We start from the raw sequence: 19,198 nt of genomic DNA on the forward strand, positions 1-19,198 counted from the left end.
AGAATGTTCTTTTCACAGTGTGCTCCATAATACATGATGGCAGGGGACTTGCTCTCCCTCCTTCCCTCTATTTAAAAAAAAAAAAAAAAACGTACACAAAACAAAAACCAACAGAAATAAATCAAAAACAGCAAATGCAACCAGAAATTCTACACTAGTAAGAAAGAAAAGTATTAGAGTAGGACAGATGTTATGACCTACTTACTAAAAACTATTTTAAGTATTTCATTTGTAGAAGCCTGAACTATCATTTGTCCTATGTGGCATTGAAGATATATATGTATATATATGTGTATATATATATATATATACACACACACATATATATATGTGTGTGTGTGTGTGTGTCTAATAATGCAAATGCTGGCTCAAAGAAGTGTTATTATTATTTTAATATGTTGGATTATATTTTGCCATCTGAAGTGTTTAAGTATTTACTTCCCAAAATAAGAATTTTGTGAAAGGCACCAAGGTCAAAATTTTTCTCATCTGTTTTTTTTTTTTTTTCCTTGTTAAATTACAAGTTTTTGTAAATAACATTCAGTTAACAATGGAAGAAGTTCTCTAAGTGGAGATGTCTTATTCACTAGAATGTTTTTGAAATTCAATTTTATCTCACTGATCTTAGTAATTTCATGTGAAATCTCATTCTATAGAACTGCAGTAGGTGGCTTTCTTTGCTTTCTTCTATAACACAAGGTACAAATACTATGTAATTTTCATGTAAAGTTACTTTTCCTTTATAATCAGCATTTAACAATGAAATATTTTCACTTCCTTGGCAGATAAACAAATGCGCTAATCTGATCTGGGTGTCTAAAAGAATATTAGACCAATATTAGAAGTGAGGCCACTTATTTTTCTCTCACCTTCGACTACCCTCAAAATCTTGATTTCTTTGGCCATCTCTAGTTATGACCTTGGAGAAGGAAATGGCAACCTACTCCAGTACTCTTGCCTAGAAAATCCCATGGACAGAGGAGCCTGGTGTCCATGGGGTCACAAGGAGTTGGACATAACTGAGTGACTTCAGTTTAGAACACCTAGTCTCTGAAATGGTTATGATGTACCTTCTTTGGTGTATATGTAATTGAAATTTCACACCATCAAACAGGATGAGGAATTCAAATGATCTTCCCCATGGCTACTTTTAAAAGTTTTTTTTTTCTTTTTTTTAAATGTCTGAAGTTTTTCATTATTCATTTTTCCCCCATTTCTATTGCCTGTGTTTTTTGCTGGTTCCCTAAACATATGTTTAGTCTGCCACTAAGTATTCCAACATAGATAAAATTTTGTAGGAATTTGTCCTGTAATCAGAATGGCCTGTATACCACACTGAGTTCCTCCCACCTCTGTTGGGGACAGTACGCAGAATAACACTGTAGGTACTTGATGGTAAATAAATCCTTCTGAAGGCAAGCAGTGACGCAGAGAATAAAATTTGATCTTTATCATATGAACATGTTTTCTACCCTCATCAATTGCCACCTCTATAGTCATGTTTTCTCTCCTGGACTGTGGATTGGCAGCTAAGTAGACAGCAATGTGGATATGCCATGGCCTCACACTTCCAGATGGCTGTTCCCACACTTAGAGCAAAGCATGCATGAAATAAATGGAAATTAATGGAAGACTTTAGCTTGCTTATAATGTTTATAGGAAAAAAGTATTGCCCAAAATAAAAATTGGGTTTTATATATATATATATATATATATATATATATATATATATATAGTGAATATGATGTCAGTTATGCAGAAAATATTATTGATAACTACACACATTCCTTCCTTTATGACACTTGGTTTAGTAGCTAAGTCGTGTCCAACTCTTGTGACCCCATGGACTATAGCCCGCCGGGCTCTTCTCTGTCCATGGGATTCTCCAGGCAAGAATACTGGAGTGGGTTGCCATTTCCTTCTCCAGGGGATCTTCCTGACCCAGGAATCATATCTGGGTCTACTGCATTGCAGGTAGATGATTTACCAACTGAGCTATGAGGGAAGTCCTCATATGACACTTACTGGGGACTAATACTAACATAAAAAGTGATTACTGAAGTTTTAACATAGAATGATTCCCCCCCTTAATTCCTTTTCTTTCATTTGTTGCCTAGACATGAAGAATTGAAATATGTCCAAAAGCAATATGAAAAACCAGTCTTCTTTTAGTCAACATCTTACATGAGAGGATCAGAAATGATAATGAAGAGTCATGTAAGCTAGGAAGATAGCAAATCAAATGAACTGGCAAGATTTCCTAAGTACAAATGTTTGTGATTTTGTTCTATAATTTTTTTTTTCAATAACAAATCATGGATAACTTCTCAAATTCTCTTAACTAAAAATCTGTACTAAAAAGTGGACTAAAAGTGCAATATAATGCCAAAGAATAGTGTCAAATGCTTCTTTTTCATCAAAATCTCTACAGCAAATCAGTTGACAGGTCTACCATACCCTGGTCCAGAACCATTTTAAATTAAGTATAATACAAGGAATGCCCCAAAGGCCTTGCACCTAGCATGTGCCCTGTTGTATGAGAAAATCACTATACTCATTCTTCCTTTGCTTTACTGGAAGCTTTCCATCAATTCAAGAAGTCTGTTCTTACCCATAATCCCCAAGACATCTGCCAAGTAGGAAAGTTATGCTGTTAACTGTGAAGTGTTGGGAGAACAGTAAACACTGTTCTCATATCACAGAGTTTCATGTTCATTATAAATAGGCTTTAGAAAGAATGCAATTTCTGAGTAGAGATTGCTGACATATTATTTATAATTATTCCAAATATATGATTTCATTGCTTATTAATTTCCTTGCTGGGAATAGTAGTGTAACCTGTACTTTATTTTTTTTAAATGGGATTTTCAAAGGTGCTTTCTAATCAGTCCTTTCATAGGCAAAAAAAGGATTTTATAGATTCTGTATATCCATGATTATATAAATAAGTGGCCCACAAAAATATCTCAAATTCTATGTAACAGTGCCATAAGCATATTATTGAATATGCTTGACAGTTTGATTCTCATTAGCCTTTGAAAAGTCCATGGAATTTTCCAGGCAAGAGTACTTTGAAAAGTAGCTACTGAATATGTTTTCTTCATGAAACATGGGGTTCTTAAGGCAAGAATACTGAAGTGGTTTGCTGTTCCCTTCTCCAGGGGACCACATTTTGTCAGAATTCTCCACCATGACCCGTCCATCTTGGGTGGCCCTACACAGCATGGCTCATAGTTTCACTGAGTTAAAGAAGACTGTGGTCCATGTGATCAGATTGGTTAGTTTTCTGTGATTGTGGTTTTCATTCTGTCTGCCCTCTGATGGATAAGTATAAGAGGCTTATGGAAGCTTTCTGATGGGAGAGACTGACTGGGAGGGAAACTGGGTCTTGTTCTGATGGGCGGGGCCATGCTCAGTAAATCTTTAATCCAGTTTTTGTTGATAGGCTGAAGAAGCTGAAGTCGAATGGTTCTGTAAGACCTACAAGAACTTCTAAAACTAATACCCCCAAAAGGTGTCCTTTTCATTATAGGGAACTGGAATGCAAAAGTAGGAAGTCAAGAAACACCTGGAGTAACAGGCAAATTTGGCCTTGGAGTATGGAATGAAGTAGGGGAAGGGTTAACAAGAGTTTTGAAAAGAGAATACTCTGGTCGTAGCAAACAGCCTCTTCAATAACACAAGAGAAGATGATACACATGGACATCACCAGATACTCAATACCAAAATCAGGTTGATTGTATTCCTTGCAGCCAAAGATGGAGAAGCTCTATACAGTCAGAAAAAAACAGACCGGGAGCTGACTGTGGCTAAGATCATGAACTCCTTATTTCCAGACTTAAATTGAAGAAAGTAGAGAAAACCACTAGACCATTCAGGTACGACCTAAATCAAATCCTTTATAGTTATACAGTGGAAGTGGCAAATAGATTCAAGGGATTAGATCTGATAGACAGAGTGCCTGAAGAACTGTGACAGAGGTTCATGACATTGTACAGGAGACAGTGATCAATACCACCCCCAAGAAACAGGAATGTAAAAAGGCAAAATGGTTGTCAGAGGAGGTCTTACATACAGCTGTGAAAAGAAGAGAAGTGGAAGGCAAAGAAGAAAAGGAAAGATAAACCCATTTGAATGCGAGTTCTAAAGAATTGGGGCTTCCCTAGTGGCTCAGAGGTTAAAGCATCTGCCTGCAATACGGGAGACCTGGGTTCGATCCCTGGTTCAGGACGATCCCCTGGATAAGGAAATGGCAACCCACTCCAGTATTCTTGCCTGGAGAATCCCATGGACAGAGGAGCCTGGTGGGCTATAGTTCACGGGGTTGCAAAGAGTCGAACATGACTGAGATTTCACTTTCGCTTTCTAAAGAATAGCAAGGAGAGATAAGAAAGCCTTCCTCAGTGACCAGTGCAAAGAAATAGAGGAAAACAATAGAATGGGAAAGACTAGAGATCTCTTCAAGAAAATTAAAGATACCAAGGGAACATTTCATGCAAAGATGGGCTCAATAAAGGACAGAAATGGCATGGACATAACAGAAGCAGAAGATATTAAGAAGAGGTGGCAAGAATACACAGAAGAACTATACAAAAAAGAGCTTCATGACCCAGATACTACGATGCTGTAATCAATCACCTAGAGCCAGACATCCTAGAATGTGAAGTCCAGTGGGCCTTAGGAAGAATCACTATGAACAAAGCTGGTGGAAGTGATGGAATTCCAGTTGAGCTATTTCAAATCCTAAAAGATGAAAGTGCTTCATTCAATATGCCAGCAAATTTGTAAAACTCAGCAGTGGCCACAGGACTGGAAAAGGTCAGTTTTCATTACAATCCCAAAGAAAGGCAATGCCAAAGAATGCTCAAACTACCGCACAATGGCACTCATCTCACATGCTAGCAAAGAAATGCTCAAAATCCTCCAAGCCAGGCTTCTACAGAATGTGAACCATGAACTTCCAGCTGTTCAAACTGGTTTTAGAAAAGGCAGAGGAACCAGAGATCAAATTTCCAACATCTGTTGGATCATCAAAAAAGCAAGAGAGTTCCAGAAAAACATCCATTTCTGCTTTTTTGAGTATGCCAGAGCCTTTGACCATGTGGATTACAACAGACTGTGGAAAATTCTTCAAGAGTTGGGAATACCAGACCACCTGACCTGCCTCCTGAGAAATCTGTATGCAGGTCAGGAAACAACAGTTAGAACTGGACATGGAACAACAGACTGGTTCCAAATCGGGAAAGGAGTACATCAAGGCTGTATGTTGTCACCCTGCTTATTTAACTTATATGCACAGTACATCATGAGAAATGCCAGACTGGATGAAGCACAAGCTGGAATCAAGATTGTCGGGAGAAATGTCAGTAACCTCAGATACGCAGATAACACCACGCTTATGGCAGAAAGTGAAGAAGAACTAAAGAGCCTCTTGATGAAAGTAAAAGAGAAGAGTAAAAAGTTGGTTTGAAACTCAACATTCAGAAAACTAAGATCATGACATCTGGTCCCATCACTTCATGACAAATAGATGGGGAAACAATGGAAACAGTGAGAGACTTTATTTTTAGGGCTCCAAAATCACTGCGGATGTAGACTGCAGCCATGAAATTAAAAAACGCTTACTCCTTGGAAGAAAAGTTATGGTCAACCTAGACAGTATATTAAAAAGCAGAGACATTACTTTGCCAAAAATGTCTATCTAGTCAAAACTGTGGTTTTTCCAGTAGCCATGTATTGATGTGAGAGTTGGATTCTAAAGAAAGCTGAGTTCTGAAGAATTGATGCTTTTGAACTATGGTGCTGGAAAAGACTCTCAAGAGTCCCTTGGACTGCAAGGAGATCCAACCAGTCCATCCTAAAGGCGATCAGTCCTGAGTGTTCATTGGAAGGACTGATGTTGAAGCTGAAACTCCAATACTTTGGCCACCTGATGCAAAGAACTGACTCATTTGAAGAGACCCTGATGCTTGGTAAGATTGAAGGCGGGAGGAGAAGGGGACGGCAGAGGATGAGATGGTTGGATGGCATCACCAGCTCAATGGACATGAATTTGAGCAAGCTCCGGGAGTTGGTGATGGACAGAGAAGCCTGGTGTGCTGCGGTCCATGGGATCGCAAAGGACTGAGCAACAGAACTGAACTGAATGAATCATGAATACAATTCTGTCCCATACATTTGAAACTGCTTTATCTACTACTGCGTAATGTATTATTTTTATAGAAAAATTTTATATTAGTGAAATGTTGAATTCTTTGAGAGAAAATAAATGACAATATGCTCGTGACTCTCCTACTATGGTGGTTTTCCACAGTAGTAAAAGCAATTTTTTTTTCTTTTAAGTTGAAAGCAACATAATCAAAAAATCATAGTTATATTTGCACATTTTTATAGGTCAAACATCTGTATGGTATAACTGTGTTTGAAGACTACTTATATGCAACTGATTCTGATAACCTCAACATCATAAGGATAAACCGATTTAATGGTAGTGATATTCATTCATTAATTAAAATGGAAAATGCTAGAGGAATCCGAATCTATCAAAAAAGGACTCAACCAACAGGTAAGATTCCAAGATTTCTTCATAGCCTTCATAATAGTGAATTGAATGGGGATATGACTCTTGTGCCTTTGTATGGTGTCAAAGTGGGTGAGCCATAAATTCTCTGTTTTGATAGCAAAAATGTACATGTCTGCATGATAAAATAGAATAGAGCTCCCTTCCAAAGTCTAAATGACAAATTATTCAGTTCCTAGTGGATCATTTCTACAGCCATAGAATTGAAATGATGGCTAGATTTAAATTCAGGAAGGAACTTTCCCTCTTGATGTATGTACACAGAAAACTCAGATGCTGAGATGCTAGAGGTTTTTTTTTTTTTTTTTGTATATCATTCTAGGAGACAAACTTCAAATCAGGCGACTTTCTTACAGTATCTGTCTAGTTTTTATTGCAGTCACTTGTGGGTCTCTTGACTTAACTTCCCAACCATTCCTTAACACATGTTAATTAAAAATAATTTTTACCAAGAAGGCTGCAACATTGCTAAGTATCCCTCAAAAATTATTTTGCAGTGTAAGTTAATGATGCTTGTTCATCAATAAAATGTAGGCTCATTTATGTAGGGAATCATGTAACATACAAAACTACCACCCAAATTTTCATTATCTTTTTGTGCTTCAAATTAAAACTAATTTAGAATTATTTACCTATTAACACAAATTGAGTTTAGGCAAAGTATTGTTACATGTATGTTTACAGGAAATTCAGACTAGGGATTCTGTAGATAACCTTTATAGAAGTTTAAATTTGGTCTTATTAATTTACCAATTACTTTTTGATCATTTTTTAATACTATGTGCCAGGAACTATTCTATGTACATTGAGAATACAGCTGAGTAAAACAGACTAAAACATTATCTCCTTTATAAGATTTGCACTGTTGTAAAAAAAAATGCATAATGTTTTTCTTTTAAAGTAAGTAAATTTTTAGGAGATAATAAGTGCTATGGAGAGAGATAAAGTAGATGAGTGTCATGAATAGGATTAGTTTACAATTTTATATTTAATGGTCAGAGGAAATTGCACTGAAAGATAAAATTGCATGAAGACTTGAAGTAATAAAGGAGAGAGACAGGTAGAAAGATCAGTCAGTTCAGTTTTGTCCAACTCTTTGTGACCCCATAGGTCGCAGCACCCCAGGCTTCCCTGTCCATCACCAACTCCCGGAGCTTGCTTAAATTCACGTCCATCAAATCCGTGATGCCATCCAACCATCTTATCCTCTGTGGGCCCCTTCTCCTCCTCCTGTCAATCTTTCCCAGAATCGGGTCTTTTCCAGAGAGTCAGTTCTTCACATCAAGTAGCCAAAATATTGGAGCTTCAGTGAGGAAGAACATGCTTCAATTGTTCAGTGAGCAGTAAGGAGACCTACATGTCTGGAGCAGAGCAAACACGAGGAAGAGAAGCAGGCAATTAAGTTGGAGAAATGAAGGAGAACAATAACTAGTAGGGCCCTGCAGACAATTATAAAAAAAGTTTGCTTATACTTTGCATGACATGGATAGTCCTTAGGAAGCCTTAGGTAGAGGAGTCTCATAACCTGACTTACTTTTTAAAGAAACCAGTAGGGTTACTTTGTTGACAGTAGGCTATGGGGAACAAAGATGGAAGGTTAGAGATGATGGTAGATTGGACCAAGATGGTAGCAGTGAAGGTGGTGAAAAGTAGACTGAGGATATGTTTGAATATATAACCAACAGGATTTCCTGATGAATTTGATATGAGTTGTACATTTAAAAAAGAGACAAAAGTGATGACAGTGGGTTGGGCTGAGTAATTGGAATAACCAAGTTGTTTTTGAGATTTAGGAAAACTAAGTTTGGAGTAAATTGGGAGCAAATAAGAAATATATATTTTTTTACATATTATTTTGAATGCCTATCATAAATTCAGGAGGAGATATCAAGAAGCTATTTGAATATACGAGACTGGATTTCAGGGGAAAGTCCTAGCTAGACATAGCAATTGAGCCTCATTGGCGTATAGATGACAATTATTTTTCCTTTTTAAAGAAAGGGAAATGGATGTGATCACCAAGGAAGTAGCTATAAATTGGCCATTGGATTTAACAGTGTGAAGCTCATAGGGATCTGACAAGAGCAATTTTGTGGTGAGGAGAAGGTCTGGTTAGAATGGATCTGAGAAAGGAAAGAAGTAAATTGTAGAAAGTGAGCATGGATAACTTTGAAAAGTATTGATATTAGATGAAACAGGGAAATGGGGAGCTGATTGAAGGATTGCTTGGAGAATTAAGATTAAAAGTAGGATTTTCTCTCCAAGGTGCAGAAGCAATGGCACATTTATATGCTGATGGGAATGATCCAAGGGAGAGAGCAAAAGTAGTGAAGAAAGTAAGAAAGTGCAGACTTGCTAATTAGCTGAAAAAAGATGTGCTCTACTGTAGAAATGGGGTGAGACTGGAAAATAAAAGCAATGCTTTTGGGCAAAACAGATAGTTAAACTATACTCCAGCTATCTTTTCATTTAGAGAATGTGGAACATAAGCATAGCATAGTTTTCAAAAGCACATAAGTTTTAATATTAAAAGAAAATTATCATATTATTCATCACAATTCCAAGTGGTGATTAGAAAGAAATATACTTACAATCATATAAAAATCTTACTAATTTTATTCCTTTTCTCTTCAACCTATGCTTCTTTTTCTCATCTTCTCCACCTAGTGCTTTTCCTATATTGTTTTGTTTTGTTTTTCTCCAATTTCTACACTCATGAAACATCCTACTATTCCATAATACCTACATGAAAACTCAACCTCCTCCTTTAGCAGTTGCAATGCACACACACACACACAATTCATGTGTGAAAGGGTTTTCCAAATGACAATGAACACAAAATTGAAAAAAATAAAAATAAATTCAGTACTTCTCAATAACGGTGATCACGGAATGACATTTATTTAAGTTTAGTGTGCTTATATGCTTAGTCATTCAGTCATGTCCAACTCTTTGTGATCCCATGGACTAGAGCCCACCAGGCTCCTCTGTCCATGGGACTTTGCAGGCAAGAATACTGGAATCAGTTTCCACAACAAACTATGGAAATTTTTTAAAGAGATGGGAATATCAGACCACCTGACCTGCCTCCTGAGAAATCTGTACGCAGGTCAAGAAGTAACAGTTAGAACTGTAAGGAGTACATCAAGGCTGTATATTGGCACCTTGCTTATTTAACTTCTATGTAAAGTACATCATACGAAATGCAGGACTGGATTCAAGATTACTGGGAGAAATTTTAATAACCTCAGATACACAGATGATACCACCCTTACAGCAGAAAGTGAAGAGGAATTGAAGAGCCTCTTGAAAGTGAAAGAGGAGAGTGAAAAAGTTGGCTTAAAACTCAACATTAAAAAGATCAAGATCATGGCATCTGGTCCCATCACTTAATGGCAAACAGATGGGGAAACAATAGAAACAGTAAGAGACTATTTTTTTGTGTTCCAAAATCATGGCAGATGGTTACAGCAGCTGTGAAATTAAAAGACACTTGCTCGTTGAAAGAAAAGCTATGACAAACATAGACAGCATATTAAAAAGCAGAGACATTACTTTGCTGATAAGGGTCCATCTTGTCAAAGCTATGGTTTTTCCAGTAGTCATGTATGGATGTGAGAGTTGGACCATAAAGAAAGCTGAGCACTGAAGAATTGATTCTTTTGCACTGTTTTGTTGAAGACACTTGAGAGTCTCTTGGACTGCAAGGAGATCAAACCAGTCTATCCTAATGGAGATCAGTCCTGGGTATTCATTGGAAGGACTGATGTTGAAGCTGAAACTCCAACACTTTGACCACCTGATGCAAAGAACTGACTCATTTGAAAAGACCCTGATACTGGGAAAGATTGAAGGCAGGAGGAGAAGGGGATCACAGAGGATGAGATGGTTGAATGGAATCACTGACTCAATGAACATGAGTTTGAGCAAGCTCCAGGAGTTGGTGATGGACAGCGAAGCCTGGTGTGCTATAGTACATGGGCTTGCAAAGAGTCAGACACGACTTAGTGACTGAACTGAACTGATATTAATTGTAGATTATTTCAGAAGAAATCCTTTTCTGCTTTAACTACCAACCTGGGATATTTTAGCAGTATTTTTTTGTATTTGTCACAGAAGTGTATTTTTTTTTTAAGTATGATAAACATGTACCAAAAAATCATGTTACTTTTATTTGGTTTGCATGTTCACAGGTTAGATTAATATAAAAGCATTTTACCTCTTACAATTTTTTTTAGGAGTATTTGGGCAAATCCCTACCTTCCATGGGGTTTAAACGCTTTTTCAATTGATTATGATATGATATAGTTGGGTGGATAGATTTTTTTCTAGAATTCCCTCTTCTGTGCTGTCAAAGTTTCAACATACTGATGCATGTAATTATCTCTCCTTTGGAGAATTTCAAGCATGCTGTTTTTCATTTGTTGTAGTCAGAAGCCATGCGTGTGAAGTGGATCCATATGGAATGCCAGGGGGATGTTCACACATCTGTCTGCTCAGCAGCAGTTACAAAACACGGACCTGTCGCTGCAGGACTGGCTTCAACTTGGGAAGTGATGGCAGATCATGCAAAAGTATGTTATTGAAAATCAAACATTTGCCAGCAGCTAATGCTTCAGAGTAGGATTCTTAGCATTAATTAGGAGCATCAACGTCAGTTAAAATGTGAGCTATCATCAGGTCAAATTTGCTGTGAAATGTATACTAGCCATTTTTCTCAAAATCAATATTTAGGTTTATCTTTTCTTTTGTATGTGCATGGTAATGAGAATGAAAAACCTAACTGGACTGTAAAGTCACCAAATTTATAGATCTTTGGGAAACATACTTCAGGAAAGATTTTTAGGAAATCCTTTCCTTAATTACCTAAAAAATGTTTGTGATCTAATGAGCCTCAATCATTGGTTGGCCAGATTTTCTCTTTTCTGAACCAAGATGCTGCTTCTAATAATAGCAGTATTATTTAGTCCAACAGAAATCCACATAAAGTAATACTTCACCTTACCAGCATTGGGGGGTGAAATTTATTTTATTATTTCATTTTCCATATAACAAGAGCTATACTAATTAAGTATCAATCTTTTTAATAATTCTGTTGAAAAGCTTTTTAGTAGCTCGACCTTTGTTTTATTTCTGATATATGCCAAAAATTTCATTGTTCTTAATTTTTCATAATCAGATATAGTATTAATGTTCCTCATAGAGATGGTATCCATGTCGAGACTATCAGTCTGTTTCACAAATACCATAATTTTTAAGGTTATGATGTCTGCTTTTACAGTGTTTATTTAATTGTTCTTAACTTTTGTTAAGTTTAAATTTTGCACAAGTATAATTAAGGTCTTCATAATCAGATATAGTATTAATGTCCCTCATAGAAATGCTATCCATATTGAGACTAACAGTCTTTAAATGTTTCCCAAAACCCCTAATTTTTTATATTTATCTCTCTTTTTTCATGACCTTTTTTTCCTGTCTGTGCTCTCTTTCTGTGGTCACTGTCCTGCCATCTCTTTTACTTTCTTGCCATAGGCTTGCTAAAGATGGTGAGATGAGACCTCTAAATTTATTATAATTTTAAATCTAAGTGGTTAGAATTCATAGCATAAGTACTTTTAAATTAGGAACCCAAAAGTCTTAACTGTGATAAAATATATGCATTTTTGTACTGTTTTAAAATTTCTAACTTTGTATCAAATGCTAGGAATGTAGAGACACCAACTCTGATGTTCAAGTCCTCTAGATAATTGAGGGCATTGTGTCAGAAGCCTCAAGATAGGAGATATGTGTGTGTGAGTGTGTGTCTGTACGTAACCAGCCTTTAAGCTGCTCTGGTTACCACTTGGAAAGTGATGGCATGTCATACAAAAATATATTCATGCACATTTATGCATGTATAAATATACATACATGTGTAGGTGTGCATATATATGTTTGTAATACGGGCAAACCAAACAAAAAGACCCTCTTCCTTGCCTCTTGATACACACAAGGAAAAAGACTGATGTGGAAAAATTGTTTCTCCACCACCAGGTGTATGCACATCAGCAGAAGCGGCAAAAGGTGGCTTCATTTCCACATTCCAAACTCAAGCTAGTACATCCTGAGTACTGACTCACCTTTATACGCATACATGCTTGGAGGAAAAATTTAAGAGCAGACTTGTATAAGCTTCAGTTGTTTCTAACACAGTGATCAATCAAAGTACCCGCATGCGTGTTAAGTCACTTTGGTCATGTTTGACTCTTTGTAACTCTGGGCTGTAGCCCTCCCAGCTCCTCTGTCCATGGGATTTTCCAGGCAAGAATACTGGAGTGGGTTGCCATTTCCTCCTTCAAGGGATCTTCCCAACTCAGGGATCCGCCAGCATCCGTTTTGTCTCTTGAATTGGCAGGCACATTCTTTATCACTAGTGCACCTGGGAAGCCCTCAATCAAGGTAAATTAAATTAACATTTAAATTAACAGAAACAATAATATCTATTTTTAGCAGAAAGGATCAAACACAAATAGATAGGTACTTAAAAAATCATTGAAGTGCCTGAAGCAGCAGCTTCTAGACTGACTCTTAGGAATTTTCCTTTTACAGCCGCCACAGATTAGCCTGGCTTAAGCTGAAACACCTACCAACATCAGAAGCTAGGGCATCAGGAGGCCACAAATGGCAATGATAACTTGAAAAACACCATTTTAGCTGAGTTCTACTGATTAAGAAGCTTGCACCATAACTATTAGCTTTAGAAATTAAGTATACTGGCAAACTAAGCAAAGCACAAAAGATGCCTTCTTCCTTGCCACTTGATATACACAATAGAAGATTAATGTGGAAAAATTCAGTTTCTCCATTATATGAATATCAGCAGAAGCAGCCAAAGATGGTCTCATTTTCACATTCCAAACTCAAGTTAGTATATCTTGTACTAACTCAACTTTGATTTAGGTACTTCAATAAAAATTTGAGCCATGGCTATATCAGTGTCTGTGGAGTGTAATTTTTAGTTTTCAATTGTCTATAATAGAAGAAAACACATTAGAAGAAAGTTAAGGTACCCAATGATTGAAAAAAAAAAAAACTGAATAAAACAATGGGAAAACAGTTACCAGTCTTGTTTAAAATATGCATGCACATGTACACACACACATATTAAACTGATGAGGTCTACCGATTACTAATTAAAGCATCAATTACAAATAAATATATGTTAGCAGAAATAAATGTTAGCAAAAATGAGTTTTGAGAAACCAGTGTTCTTATGTATTACTAATAGAACTAGAAAATCTATATATAATGTAACATAGTATATATTATAAATTGGCATCACAATTGGAAAGACATTTGATAATACATACAAAAGACCCAAAACTGATAACATCCTTTAGCATCTACTTTTCACTAAAGGAATCCATTGTAAATGCATGTATGATAACAAAACCCCAGAAACCATCTAAATATCCCACAATAGGTAAGGAGCTGACTATATTATATTGCCTCTCTAGCAATATACTGCCATTGATACTGCCTCTCTAACATGATACTGCCATTGAAAAGAAAGTTTTGAAGATCTTCTAATGACAAACAAAAATATTGTTAAATTTTTTCAAGTGCTGAAATGAATACTTAAGATCCCGTTTAAAAAATAAAGTGTGCATATGATGTTGGTAGGAAATGCACAGGAATGTTAATTTTCAAATGAATTTACTTTTTAATAGTGTATGATGGTATAGTTTAAAAAAATAAAAAGTAGGTAAACACTGAGGGGTTATAAGAGTAATGAGGAAGAAGAGGCTGTTAATATTGTTCAACCAGTAATTCCAGTTCTGGAAATGTATACTAAGGGATCATCTAAGAAAATTTATAAAATACCAGGTTGAAAAAATGCATATCTAAGTGTTATTATAATAGGAAGATAAAACCAACTGAGGAATGATTTGACAAATTATCATATATTAGACTGACTATACTTAAGGAATGTTAAGACTTAAAATAATGGAGCAACATAGAATATAATTTTAATGCTAAGATTTAGTAATAAAAACAGAATGCAAAAGTATCCTCTTCTTACTAGTGTGCATTAGAAAAATAGCTAGCTAAATTAAAAATAGTCACACAGAGGCATATATCTGTAAAAATGAGTGAATAAGAACTATAACAAGCAGAGATGAATATCAAGTATATAATAAGAATAAAATCAACTCATAGCACACAGGCAGTTCCAACATGCAAAAGTCAAACAATCTACTGTTGAGAAATACAAACAATGTATGTGCCAAAACTCCTAAAAATTACATGATAAACACAATAACCATATTATAGTATATAACCAGAGAAATTGGTTGTCTCTGGGATGGAAGGGAATAGATTTGGTACATATGCATGCATTTTAACATCCTGGAAATATTCTTAAGATCTGTGCTAGGTACATGAGATTTGTTTTATTTTTATTCTTTAAATATTAAAAGTATATATACTATATATTTAATATGGGCTTCCCTGGTGGCTCTGAGGGTAAAGAATCCGCCTACAGTGTGGGAGACCTAGGTTCAATCCCTGGGTTGGGAAGATCCCCTGGAGAAGGGCATGGCAGCCCACTCCAATATTCTTGCCTAAATAATCCCCATGGACAGAGGAGCCTGGTGGGCTACAGTCCATGGGGTCACAAAGAGTTAGACATGACTGAGCAACTAAGCATAGCACCATATTCATTAACACTAATTTTGAAAGAAAATAAGAGAGACAATATACAAAATGATGATATAGTTTTCATTGAAGGTGTTGTGTTTATGAGTAATTACGTTGTTTTTCTTTTCTCTCCAAATTTTAATAATGTAGTTACTTTACATTAATAGGAATCTCATTTATGATATATTTATCCAAATATAGTCATATGTATCCTCAGTTTTTTTTTTTTTAATTTATTTATTTATTTTTTTCAGTGGGTTTAGTCATACATTGACATGAATCAGCAATAGATTTACACGTATTCCCCATCCCGATCCCCCCTCCCCCCTCCCTCTCCACCCAATTCCTCTGGGTCTTCCCAGTGCACCAGGTTCGAGCACTTGTCTCATGCATCCCACCTGGGCTGGTGACCTGTTTCACCATAGATAATATACATGCTGTTCTTTCGCAACATCCCACCCTCACCTTCTCCCACAGAGTTCAAAAGTCTGTTCTGTACTTCTGTGTCTCTTTTTCTGTTTTGCATATAGGGTTGTCATTACCATCTTTCTAAATTCCATATATATGTGTTAGTATGCTGTAATGTTCTTTATCTTTCTGGCTTACTTCACTCTGTATAAGGGGCTCCAGTTTCATCCATCTCATTAGAACTGGTTCAAATGAATTCTTTTTAATGGCTGAGTAATATTCCATGGTGTATATGTACCACAGCTTCTTTATCCATTCATTTGCTGATGGGCATCTAGGTTGCTTCCATGTCCTGGCTATTATAAACAGTGCTGCGATGAACATTGGGGTGCACGTGTCTCTTTCAGATCTGGTTTCCTCAGTGTGTATGCCCAGAAGTGGGATTGCTGGGTCATATGGCAGTTCTATTTCCAGTTTTTAAAGAAATCTCCACACTGTTCTCCATAGTGGCTGTACTAGTTTGCATTCCCACCAACAGTGTAAGAGGGTTCCCTTTTCTCCACACCCTCTCCAGCATTTATTGCTTGTAGACTTTTGGATAGCAGCCATCCTGACTGGCGTGTAATGGTACCTCATTGTGGTTTTGATTTGCATTTCTCTGATAATGAGTGATGTTGAGCATCTTTTCATGTGTTTGTTAGCCATCTGTATGTCTTCTTTGGAGAAATGTCTGTTTAGTTCTTTGGCCCATTTTTTGATTGGGTCATTTATTTTTCTGGAATTGAGCTTCAAGAGTTGCTTGTATATTTTTGAGATTAATCCTTTGTCTGTTTCTTCATTTGCTATTATTTTCTCCAAATCTGAGGGCTGTCTTTTCACCTTGCTTATAGTTTCCTTTGTAGTGCAAAAGCTTTTAAGTTTCATTAGGTCCCATTTGTTTAGTTTTGCTTTTATTTCCAATATTCTGGGAGGTGGGTCATAGAGGATCTTGCTGTGATTTATGTCGGAGAGTGTTTTGCCTATGTTCTCCTCTAGGAGTTTTATAGTTTCTGGTCTTACATTTAGATCTTTAATCCATTTTGAGTTTATTTTTGTGTATGGTGTTAGAAAGTGTTCTAGTTTCATTCTTTTACAAGTGGTTGACCAGCTTTCCCAGCACCACTTGTTAAAGAGGTTGTCTTTTTTCCATTGTGTATCCTTGCCTCCTTTGTCAAAGATAAGGTGTCCATAGGTTCGTGGATTTATCTCTGGGCTTTCTATTCTGTTCCATTGATCTATATTTCTGTCTTTGTGCCAGTACCATACTGTCTTGATGACTGTGGCTTTGTAGTAGAGTCTGAAGTCAGGCAGGTTGATTCCTCCAGTTCCATTCTTCTTTTTCAAGATTACTTTGGCTATTCGAGGTTTTTTGTATTTCCATACAAATTGTGAAATTATTTGTTCTAGTTCTGTGAAAAATACCGTTGGTAGCTTGATAGGGATTGCATTGAATCTATAGATTGCTTTGGGTAGAATAGCCATTTTGACAATATTGATTCTTCCAATCCATGAGCATGGTATGTTTCTCCATCTGTTTGTGTCCTCTTTGATTTCTTTCATCAGTGTTTTATAGTTTTCTATGTATAGGTCTTTTGTTTCTTTAGGTAGATATATTCCTAAGTATTTTATTCTTTTTGTTGCAATGGTGAATGGTATTGTTTCCTTAATTTCTCTTTCTGTTTTTTCATTGTTAGTATATAGGAATGCAAGGGATTTTTGTGTGTTAATTTTATATCGTGCAACTTTACTATATTCATTGATTAGCTCTAGTAATTTTCTGGTAGAGTCTTTAGGGTTTTCTATGTAGAGGATCATGTCGTCTGCAAACAGTGAGAGTTTCACTTCTTCTTTTCCTATGTGGATTCCTTTTACTTCTTTTTCTGCTCTGATTGCTGTGGCCAAAACTTCCAACACTATGTTGAATAGTAGTGGTGAGAGTGGGCACCCTTGTCTTGTTCCTGATTTCAGGGGAAATGCTTTCAATTTTTCACCATTGAGGGTGATACTTGCTGTGGGTTTGTCATATATAGCTTTTATTATGTTGAGGAATGTTCCTTCTATTCCTGCTTTCTGGAGAGTTTTAATCATGAATGGGTGTTGAATTTTGTCAAAGGCTTTCTCTGCATCTATTGAGATAATCATATGGTTTTTATCTTTCAATTTGTTAATGTGGTGTATTACATTGATTGATTTGCGGATATTAAAGAATCCTTGCATTCCTGGGATAAAGCCCACTTGGTCGTGGTGTATGATTTTTTTAATATGTTGTTGGATTCTGTTTGCTAGAATTTTGTTAAGGATTTTTGCATCTATGTTCATCAGTGATATTGGCCTGTAGTTTTCTTTTTTTGTGGCATCTTTGTCTGGTTTTGGAATTAGGGTGATGGTGGCCTCATAGAATGAGTTTGGAAGTTTACCTTCTTCTGCAATTTTCTGGAAGAGTTTGAGTAAGATAGGTGTTAGCTCTTCTCTAAATTTTTGGTAGAATTCAGCTGTGAAGTCATCTGGTCCTGGGCTTTTGTTTGCTGGTAGATTTTTGATTACAGTTTCGATTTCCTTGCTTGTGATGGGTCTGTTAAGATCTTCTATTTCTTCCTGGTTCAGTTTTGGAAAGTTATACTTTTCTAAGAATTTGTCCATTTCATCCCAGTTGTCCATTTTATTGGCATAGAGCTGCTGGTAGTAGTCTCTTACGATCCTTTGTATTTCAGTGTTGTCTGTTGTGATCTCTCCATTTTCATTTCTAATTTTGTTAATTTGGTTCTTCTCTCTTTGGTTCTTAATGAGTCTTGCTAATGGTTTGTCAATTTTGTTTATTTTTTCAAAAAACCAGCTTTTAGCTTTGTTGATTTTTGCTATGGTCTCTTTAGTTTCTTTTGCATTTATTTCTGCCCTAATTTTTAGGATTTCTTTCCTTCTGCTAACCCTGGGGTTCTTCATTTCTTCCTTCTCTAATTGCTTTAGGTGTAGAGTTAGGTTATTTATTTGGCTTTTTTCTTGTTTCTTGATGTGAGCCTGTAATGCTATGAACCTTCCCCTTAGCACTGCTTTTACAGTATCCCATAGGTTTTGGGTTGTTGTGTTTTCATTTTCATTCATTTCTATGCATATTTTGATTTCTTTTTTGATTTCTTCTATGATTTGTTGGTTATTCAGAAGCATGTTATTTAGCCTCCATATGTTTGCATTTTTAACAATTTTTTTCCTGTAATTGAGATGTAATCTTACTGCACTGTGGTCAGAAAAGATGACTGGAATGATTTCAATTTTTTTGAATTTTCCAAGACCAGATTTATGGCCCAGGATGTGGTCTATTCTGGAGAAGGTTCCGTGTGCACTTGAGAAAAAGGTGAAGTTGATTGTTTTGGGGTGAAATGTCCTATAGATATCAATTAGGTCTAGCTGGTCCATTGTGTCATTCAAGGTTTGTGTTTCCTTGTTAATTTTCTGTTTAGTTGATCTATCCATAGTTGTGAGTGGGGTATTAAAGTC

At 36.2% G+C, this 19,198-nt stretch overlaps 1 protein-coding gene across 1 annotated transcript in view; it reads left to right on the forward strand.

The window, feature by feature from the left end:
• The window catches only part of LRP1B (LDL receptor related protein 1B), a 2,070,284-nt gene that overhangs the window by 1,135,765 nt on the left and 915,321 nt on the right, over nucleotides 1-19,198 (forward strand). The window contains exons 9-10 of the mRNA XM_043894665.1: nucleotides 6,394-6,565; nucleotides 11,011-11,154. Coding sequence (XP_043750600.1) covers nucleotides 6,394-6,565; nucleotides 11,011-11,154 — 316 coding nt within the window. The remainder of the gene's footprint in view (nucleotides 1-6,393; nucleotides 6,566-11,010; nucleotides 11,155-19,198) is intronic.

Source organism: Cervus elaphus, chromosome 33, assembly GCF_910594005.1.
Source record: "Cervus elaphus chromosome 33, mCerEla1.1, whole genome shotgun sequence".
Classification (NCBI taxonomy): domain Eukaryota; kingdom Metazoa; phylum Chordata; class Mammalia; order Artiodactyla; family Cervidae; genus Cervus; species Cervus elaphus.